General features: G+C 38.7%; 1 protein-coding gene across 9 annotated transcripts; it reads left to right on the top strand.

The window, feature by feature from the left end:
• The first annotated feature begins 1,835 nt into the window (after positions 1-1,835).
• Positions 1,836-6,870, top strand: LOC122305307. Of its 9 annotated transcripts, none has more exons than XR_006241115.1 (7): positions 1,841-2,908; positions 3,012-3,284; positions 3,930-4,054; positions 4,185-4,258; positions 5,893-5,971; positions 6,407-6,486; positions 6,593-6,870. XR_006241115.1 is itself a non-coding variant. In XM_043117722.1 (5 exons), exons 1-5 carry the CDS (start codon positions 2,906-2,908, stop codon positions 6,608-6,610), a joined length of 456 nt encoding a protein of 151 aa, XP_042973656.1. In that variant the 5' UTR covers positions 1,836-2,905; the 3' UTR covers positions 6,611-6,870. The 9 variants fall into 9 exon arrangements, 3 of the variants coding, with proteins under 3 accessions (XP_042973656.1, XP_042973658.1, XP_042973659.1); XR_006241111.1 differs by having other exon boundaries at positions 1,855-2,933; positions 3,992-4,054; positions 6,407-6,473; XR_006241110.1 differs by having other exon boundaries at positions 1,855-2,933; positions 3,992-4,054.
• Positions 6,871-9,468: the final 2,598 nt, after the last annotated feature.

Raw genomic sequence — 9,468 nt, 5'->3', positions numbered from 1 at the left:
TTATATTGGAGCCTGCTACGTGCACAGGCGATTTCCACCGAAATCCTCTATCGATAAGTGCAATTCTATTTTTTTTTATTTCTTTTCAGTTTTTTTTCATCATTTTTTAAAGTTATTTAAACATTTTTAAAAATTAAAAAAATCATATATTCATTTAAAAACCTTTACTTAATCACTAAGTAAAAATAATAATAATAATAAAAAGTTCGGTAAATAATTTCTGTAGAAATTGTAAGTGGAAATAGTATTTTCTAATTATTTATCATTTTCAAAATAGATAATATCTTTAATAGAAACGCTTCACGCCGGTCGGGCTGTAAATGAGGTAAAAACAGCCCTCCATTCATGTAGTGAACCGTAGGAAAAAACAGTGTTAGACAAATGGGGCCAACCATAGGGAATCATCAATTCATAACCCGATTTCCGTCTGTTTCTTCTTTGAGATAAGTCTGCCAAGCCCTTCTCGCATAGCCCTTCTCCCGGACGCCCCATCTCAGCACGACGCCGACGAATGCTTCGCAGCACAACGCCGACGAACCAATGCATCTCAGCACCGTCCGCAGCTTAGCATGACCCCAAAAGTGTAGGATGTTGAGAAATCGACGTGAAGCTGACTGGGAGAAATCAATGTGAAAAGCTTTAGATGAGAAATCGCAGCCTTCCTAGTCTGAAGCCGACGCCGACGCCGACTGGCTGGCTGTTTTTATCTCATTCACAGTCCGACCGGTCCTAAGGTTATCTCCTCTAAAATCAAAAGCAAAAAAGGAATATAGGCCGATCCTCTATGCTTCCAGTCTCTTTGCACCACCGCACGATAGCAAGTTGAGTTCCACCGCCACCAGTCGCTTCCCCCCTAATCTTGACCCTCTCCTGTCAACACGATTAAAAGCTCCACCCAATCCCTAACTTATTCCATAAACAACCACCACTGCAAATACAAAACTCCAATGCATCTCAAAGGCAAGCATTTAAAACCAATAGATTTGAATGCACAAACAACCACAAAAATCCATTTGAGATATTTTTCCCTCTCGATACAACCAGATGCTTCTTCAAGATTCTCGTCTTACACCATTATTCACTTCTTCTGATACAAACTTTGAGAAAACAATAAAAATCCAGTTCAAGAATCAATGTCTCTTGATTTGGAAATATTAAGCGATTCTCAAGAGAAGATTGAAAATAAAAGTTATGCTTCTTGAATTGGGCTTTTTCAGACCGATGGAAAAAGAAAACAGAGCCTAGAAATTAACTTTGTACATGACATTTTTAGACGAGAGGGGATGAAGGGGCAGTCGTGCGAGAGGGGATGAAGTGGTTGAAGCCGTGCGAAGGGACATCCATGCGAGAGACAGATGCAAAGGAGCTGAGAGTGCGAGAGGAGTGGTGCGAAGAGGCTGAGAGTGGGGGCTGAGAGTGAGAGAGGAACGATGCAAAGGGGCTGAGAGTTCGAAGGGGTAGACGAGTGGGGGCTGAGAGCCTTTCTGTAATTTTGAGAATCTGATATTGTGCATCTACATGATACTTGTCATGGGAAGGTTACGTGTCACTTAATTATTGGCAGGCTGTTAATTGGGTAAGGACAGACGGACCGGTGCTAAGGTTTTCTCTATCTTTAAACCAGCGCTTTTTATCAACTCTACTTATTGAAATCCAATAGCCAAGTGAAACGTAAGAGCTATAATTTTACATCTAAAAGCCGCGCTGCAAGGATCCACAGAAAAAGAGAGGCCTTTCAGAACTCTCTCTCCCTACCCCCCCTCTTGCTCTCCCCTTCCGTTTCTCTCCTTCCCTCTAAGAAAATCATCCCTAACCCAGGAATGCTTCTCTACCCCTTCCGTCTCTCTCCTTTCCTTTCCTTACAAAAACTTTTCTTTGTCTCTCCTTTACGATCATTGTGCTTCATTTATAAGAGCAAACTCAAGAGTATGTGATCGTAATGTCAAAGCACCAAACTTGAAAAGAAAACATCACCCATTTCTATCCTAATGAAATGCTCAACAGCAGGAACAAAAAATTGTCTTAACTCACTCGTTGCATCATTTCTCCAGACCTCAGGCGTCAATTGATCAAGGGGCAACCATGATCCGCACATAAACTTGGTTGACGTCCCGCTGACCAGTTGAGGTGATTCTCCTCCCACCTTTTGGGTCAACATCAATAATGTTCATATTAAGCAACTACTCTTGCAGAAATGGAAAGGGCGACTTCCAGAGCTCGGGAGGGGAGAGATTTAGTTCGAGAGGGAAGGAGAGTTTGATCCTCTGCTGTGCGTCCAAACCAAACTCTTGAGTAACCCATTACATGGTAGGTGTTTAGCCGTCTCCAATAAAACCAACTTATAAGAGACACCGGCCAGAAACGTTTTGCTTCTCCTTCAAAATATATTTATGATTCTCTTAAAATTCATATATAAGACTCGTATTTGATGCAAAATATGTAAAAGCTATATCCAATGTCAACTGGCGAAAAATATATATCTCTTTTAAGCCTATCGATGGATGAACAGGAATGAGCAGTGATTTTATCCCGCTTATGCCATTCTCTGTTCCCTTTTCCTTCCGAGTTCCCTCCCTCAAGTCTCAACTCGAACCCTCTCTTTTCTCTCTGTCTCCACCTCAAGGCCCTTGCCACCGTCAGCAACCGCGAAGCACACCGAATAGGAGGGTTTTGTCGTCCCTCGCTGTCTGATGCCTCTTTCTCCAACAAAAACCAAAGCCCATAGAGAGAGAGAGAATGTGAGGCTTCCGAATTTATTCCTAGGGCTCGACGGAAACCACCTCTCCACGGTTGACGGCAGCCAGCTTGACGGAAACTCTGCTCAGAGGCTTCTGATTCTTCACCTAGGGTTCTTCACGATCGACGGAAACCACCTTCGGAATCTTCACCGACGACATCTTTGCCTATGGTTTCTTTCTCAGCACGCCATTTCTGTCTCTCTCTCTCTCTCTCTCTCTCTCTCTCTCTCTCTCGCTTGTCTCTCTCTGTTTTTTTATTTTTGGTTTTGGCAGGCTTTCGAATGTATTTCTTGGGTTCGATGGAAAGCACCTCTTCACAATCGACGACGGCTAGCTCGACGAAAACTCTGCTCAGAGGCTTCGGAATTTTTACCGATGGAATCTTCGCCTTGGGTTTTGGCAGCCGCGGAGCGCGCAAAACAGTAGCCTTCCTTCAAGCAGCAGCAGCTTTCTCTCGGTTTCTCCTATGCTTCCCTCCTTCAAACCACCAAATATTTTTACCCAACTCACAAGCTTGGCGAAGGTGGCTTTGGACCCGTATAAAAGGTAAGATTAAGATTCAGCTGTAGTTTGGGTTTCCGAAAAAGTTTAAACTTTGAACTCTGTATGGTTTGTGAGAAAATTGAAGAGGATCCAGAATTTATTGTAATGGGAAATGATTTGATGATGTGTCTGTTTTCTCAAATTTTCTGGTATTTTTCTTTTTGAGTGGTTGATAAGAGATATTAACGTTTCTTCAAAGCTTTCTTTTATGAAGGGTACTTTTGTTTTCATTTATCAAAATAGACTTAGTACTCACCTCGTTGAAAGGAATAATCTCCTCCTTGGTTTCATATTTTTTTCCGTTCCAGTACAGAATTTTAGGGGTTTATATAAGCGCAGGGTTGATATGGTTTTTTACGGTTTAGTTCAGGAATGGGCAGGAATGACATTGATTTTTTTCCCAAGATTTGTTGGCCCATGAGGATGGCTATTGGGAAGTTAGTTATTTATTTGGCTGAAATCTTTCATATTTTAGAGCTCTGAGCGTTTTGGTTCAGTGCTTGGAGCATTCTATCTGTTTTCGATTGAGCTCTTAGCTTTTATACACGATTCAGGACAACAATTATAAGCTCTTTCTTTCTCTATTTATTTATGGGTACCCTGGGGTGGATTTGATTGCTTTTGTGATGGGCAATTGTTTTTTTACAGCTGCACTTTGCAAATGGAAGCTTAACGTAATAAGTGTTTCCATCTTGTTCATGCTATGCCAGGAGAAGCTTTTGAAGGGAATGAAGAGGACAAGGCACTTCTGGGGTTGCTTGATGAGTTGAAAGGTATTGTTGTTGAGTTGGATTTATTTCTTGCCAAAAGGATGAACTATTGAGTCCTATGCGTGTTACATGCTGTTATTTTGCCTCCTGTTTCTGCTCTGATGTAAAGAGTTGTTAATTTTCATTATTGCAGATCAGGTGGCATCGGAAAGTAGCATACCTCTGTCACCCCAGTGGCTTTTTGCCAAACCAACTGAGCCTAAGATGGTATAATTCTATGTCTTTTTGCTTTTCTTTGGGCAACAAAGTGACATAGATGTGCAAACATTATCTTATTTTGTGTCCATATTGTAGGTTCTGATATATATATATACATATATATATATATATGTACCGTATCAAATGGTATTTTTTAGTATTTGGAGCCCAGTTGGTATCGTGACTACAAACTTGTCACTATCTAAATGCAACTTCTATTTTGCCATAAAAAAATTTTCTTTGAATTTGCTTGTTAGTCGGTGTCATAACTAAGTTGTTGGTAATCTCTTTCAGTGTCTTCTAGGGAGTATACAAGAGAGAACACCTAATTACAATTTAGGAGCTAGAAAAGAATACAAGAAAATCATGAAAATTAACCCCAAACAACAAAAAATAAAAAATAAAAATTGCAAAGACCCAAAGAAATAACAATGGCTGGAAAGAGAAACATCTAAGCCCTTGCGACTAGCATGCCCAGTCTTCATGACTCCGGCCATTCCTTTCAAGCCAAATACACCACGAGGCAAAGGAATGATTTTCCATGTGGCCGCAATTTTGGGATTACCTGAAAACCTCTCAAACAATCTAGAAGATCCACCACCCTTCTCGGCTTCTAACGGGAATTCTGTTACAGAAAATTTGTTTTTTAATTTTTTTCCCCACCCATTCATCATCCATCCCTATGGTGTGTACGCATACCCTTTATATATGAATTTTTCAAGGCTACAGTGGTAGGTTGGCATCCCACAGTACTCTGAGGTGCATATGTGCCTTTCCTCGATGTTCCTATTAGACGTTAGATATTCTCCTGAGAATTAGATTATATTTGAGTTTGGGCATTTTTAATAGTTGCAACCTATATGCATATAAAAAATAAAAATAATAATAATTGAAACATAGACATTAAGGTAGCTGTCAATTTAGAGCTAATTTTGATGATTGAGTTGGTCTGGATATGATCATGGAGCACATTCTTGATGGTAGCTCCCTTTTTGTACATCAGTCTTTAATTGTTTTTAAAGGGTACGGTACCCTGTAAATTTTTACACCAATTTTCTATTTAAAAAACAAAAGATAATGGAAAACTAGCATAAATAGAGGTGCCTGTTTCCACTAATAAAAGAAGTACGAGTTAAATGGTGACACCAACTAGACATATTGCTTTCAATTAAATTCATGAGAAAGTGAGGGTGGCACCATTTGAGATCAAAGGGAGAGAGTCGTGCATCATAGGCTTTCAAATGCACCAGTGTGAAAGAGTGATTTATCAATGTGGAAAAATAAAAAGTGGGAGAAAGGGAGGCAAAAAATTATTTAACTTGAAATTATAAGGCTGAGACACGTGGTTGTTCAATAGAGAATTGAGGATATAATACTAGATGGAGTTGAGTGGTAGAAAATAATCCATTCAGCAGGCCCCAATTAGTTTATATTGAGGCTCATTTACCTGTAAAAAAAATTAGTTTATTGTGATATCCCATATGGTAAGAGGATAAGGTAGGTATTGTATGGGATCCCACATTGCTTGGTAAGAAGAAGTCCCAATGCGGCCATGTGGTCATTTGTTTATGGGAAGTTAATATTTTAAACCTATTGTCAAAATCGTTGTATGTGATTCACTATACACGAATATTTTTGTGCAGGTATTGTGACACGTGATGAAATAATTGGCTTGTACTGGGGTTTTGTTCCCAATGCTTTAAAAACCCTACCAAGTAGCAGGTTTGGATTAATAGCAGTTTCATTTCATATAGAATGTGACCTTGGATTTTTTTCTTGTATTGATTGGTTAGTACAGTAGTATAATTTGTGCAGTCACTTTTAAAAATTCCAACCATGCTTCTTGCATAATTGAGTGATTCTTAAATCTTTGGTCTCTTTCTTTTCTTTTTCTCAAGCAAACGAATAGAATTTTATCATTATCATTTTTCCCACAGTTTGTACATGATAAATCATTTGAGAGATGAATTTTTGTGGCAGTAAGGAAATAGGATGCCGATTCTGTCTGTGGAAATCATTTTCCATCAAGATACCAGCTCCTTATGTTGATTAACTATGATCTGTCAAGACTTTAGCTTGCACTGATACCTTGTTTGAAGGTTCTGTTTTGTTATTCAATCAATTATGCTCATTTTGAACTCTTCCCATTTCTTGTAGTAATAACATAATTGAAGATGAACTGATGACTACTGCATAATGCGCATGGAAATGATCTACCTGCAATGTACTGAAATGAAGTAATTTGCTATGTTCTGAGTTATTACAGCTTTAATACCAATACCTTTGTGGTATGTCTAATGAACACATTTCCTAATCAATTTGTGCTATTATCTGCTTCTACAGATTATTGATATGCTTTAGCGTTCCCAGAAGAGCAAAAGCATCTGGTGAAACAGCTTCTGAGTTCAAGGAATGTCCATCATTTCCCAGTTAACTTATAACCGACACTTGCAATAAGCATAAAATGGTTTGTAGTCCCACACCACCAATTTAGTTTTCCATGCTGGAACTACATGAACCTGTTTTGTTATGTGTTCCATAATTTCACATTTTTATTTATAATTTTTATCTTAATAAAATATAATAGTACTTTCAACTGGGCATACGTGCCTCAGTTTGTACATATTTTGTAGTAGTCATCAGTTCATCATAAACGGTACACTGCAATGTGCATGCCCATTCTCCATCACAAACACGAATTAGTTTGTACATAAAAGAGTGGTTGTTCCTTAACGAAGTGTTTAACCTTTCCAAGTAACCGGTTATATATGACTTGCAAAGCATGCAGTATGCTCTGTTGGAAGAATCAAAAAGTACTACCAGAATATAAAATCCCTTCGTAGAGGCAGACAACGGTAGCAAATCATTTAAAAAAATTGTCAAAATTAAGTCAAGTTGGGAAAGAAGCCAAAAGTACGCAACCAAAAGTAGTATATTGGAATTGAGTAAAGTTGGGAAAGAACCTAGTAACATCCTGCCAAACCAACAAATAGGGAAAAATAAGGGACTTGTAATGTTTAGAATGTTTAATGTTAGCAATGGTTAGAATGTTAGGAAAAATACCTGTACCAAAACTGTCGATTTCACCTACCAGCCCGTAAAAATCTTGAAAATTGCTCTCAATGCATTTTATCACTTGAGAATGAAGCACTAATTAATAAAAATCTGTTATCAATCTATACAAGACTAAAGCACCATAGCACCTATTTGTTGGTTCGTGAATGAGGGGTATCAATGTTGTTGAACAATCTTTAAGTGAAGAGCAACTGACAGTTCTTCAAATGGCAAGTTGGCAACTAGCAATAACTATGGCCTGAAGAAAATGAATATATGCCAAATTTCCAGAGGAAGCCAATTTATCTGGTCAGGACAAGCACAATAAGCAAGCAATTAAAGGTGATTGCCTAATTGCCCAAGCCCCACAAAGAAAAAAAAACTCCTTTGTGCACCACCATTCTTACACATCTCCAATAATTTATGATATCAAACTGCTTCTTAAAGGGCACGACAGAAGATACGACGATGCAAGTACAAGTACTGCTAGATCTATTCCATATGAATGGATCGATGGTGTTCGAAAAATGCTAAAGTCAGGCGTACTTGCGGGAGGCGCCGTGGCGTCCAGCGTGTATTATTAAAACGAAGCGTTTGATGGATCAATCCCTCAATAGCGTTCCTCACCAACACAACCTCATGAAACGGTGAGTTTTAATGGAAAAAAAACCGGGCCTCCAGCCTCCTTCCATCCAAGCGAAGAACCTCCATTTCCCGACACCGATTACAGAACCCTAAGCCTTCCGAATCTCTCGTCCCTCTCAAAATCGCTTCCCTCTAAAGATACATACACTGTTGCTAGTGCAACCCAGCTTCTGCTTGGGATTCGATCTCATCTTAGCCAACGTCGAAAGCGCTGATTGTTGCAAAAGTAAGCACAGAGAAACTAGAACTTCAAAAGGTCGCCATTTGTAACCACTACTGCCTCCACCCATTTTCAGCTCCCTTTTAACTGCAATGGGCTCTGCAACTTTCTCTACCTATCTCTCCTCTTAAGGTTGTACACATATACACAAGTTCTATCAATATATTTATACTATTTCTACATCTCTATGCATCCACTCGTGTATTTCTACATCTCTATGCCACGAGCAAAAGTTAGCTTTCTCCGGCTGTCTTTGGCACTGATAGTTCATTGGTATCAGTCATTGGTGAATCTTTGACAAGATCTCGGGTTCGCAAAGACAACCGGAGAAAGCTAAAAATAGTTCATTGGTGTCCCAAGATTCACCAAAGACAGCAAAGACAGCCACGAGCAAAAGGAAATGCTCAACAATGAGAAATAGTTCGTTGGTGTCCCCATCTGAGATAAAAATTAAAGATAACAATCACATCTGCTCTATTTTCATAGCATTTGAGAGAGAGTTCATTGACGCTTTCCCATGCCCCCTCCTTCTTATCACAGATTTCACAAGTACCCCACCCCTTCCTTTGATAAATTTCCCAAGTCACACAGTCCCAAACTCAAGCACAGATGAACAAAAGAAAAAGCTTTTGTAGCAATCGACGGAACTACACCGATTTGAGAGAGACGAAAGAGCGGGAGAGATATGAGAGGAATCAAATAGGTTCTGTGTTTTACTTTCTTCCTCCGTCGTTCTCTTTGGTTTTTTTTTTAGTAAAATAAATCCGCGTCAGCAGATACCAACGTGAACATACAAGCACAAGTTCTGCCTGAATGTAGCCGAATTGAAGCTCGCTCGTCTCAGGCCATTGATTGGGTTGATTTATTCGTTCTCAAGTCCCTTACCCTTTTTTTTTTTTTTTTTTTTTTTTTTTTTTTTTTTTTTTTTTTTTTTTTTTTTTTTTTTTAAAACGAAGAGTTTTGCTACATATAAATACAGTCGGGCACTAATCTGTATACTAATACTGATTTATTCATACTTAAAATTTAAATTAATACTTGTTTCAATAAAATCTACTTTTTAAACAATTACATCATATTGATGCATAGATTGATACATAATTATACTTACAACTATACTTTTTAAAGAACGGATAGGTCTCGTGGAGATCCCCGGACTCAAGAAGCTAGAGGTTTTTTTAAGGAAAAAGCAGACATTAATGGCTCTTTTATATATTGAAATCCCTGAAACAGAATTACAACCCATTAATTTGGACGAAATATACATGACTAGACAGACTCCAACATTAACGCAGACACA

This window comes from Carya illinoinensis, chromosome 3 (genome assembly GCF_018687715.1).
Source record: "Carya illinoinensis cultivar Pawnee chromosome 3, C.illinoinensisPawnee_v1, whole genome shotgun sequence".
Taxonomy (NCBI): domain Eukaryota; kingdom Viridiplantae; phylum Streptophyta; class Magnoliopsida; order Fagales; family Juglandaceae; genus Carya; species Carya illinoinensis.
This window is presented reverse-complemented; position numbering and strand designations above follow the sequence as displayed.

What these genes read in the sequence shown, in the direction of transcription:
- LOC122305307 (XM_043117722.1), top strand. Translation starts at nt 2,906, where the DNA reads ATGGTTTCTTTCTCAGCACGCCATTTCT. An exon ending in TTTCTCAGCACGCCATTTCT is followed by an intron (nt 2,934 to 3,011) that starts GTCTCTCTCTCT and finishes TGGTTTTGGCAG; the next exon opens with GCTTTCGAATGTATTTCTTG. An exon ending in GTTGCTTGATGAGTTGAAAG is followed by an intron (nt 4,055 to 4,184) that starts GTATTGTTGTTG and finishes TCATTATTGCAG; the next exon opens with ATCAGGTGGCATCGGAAAGT.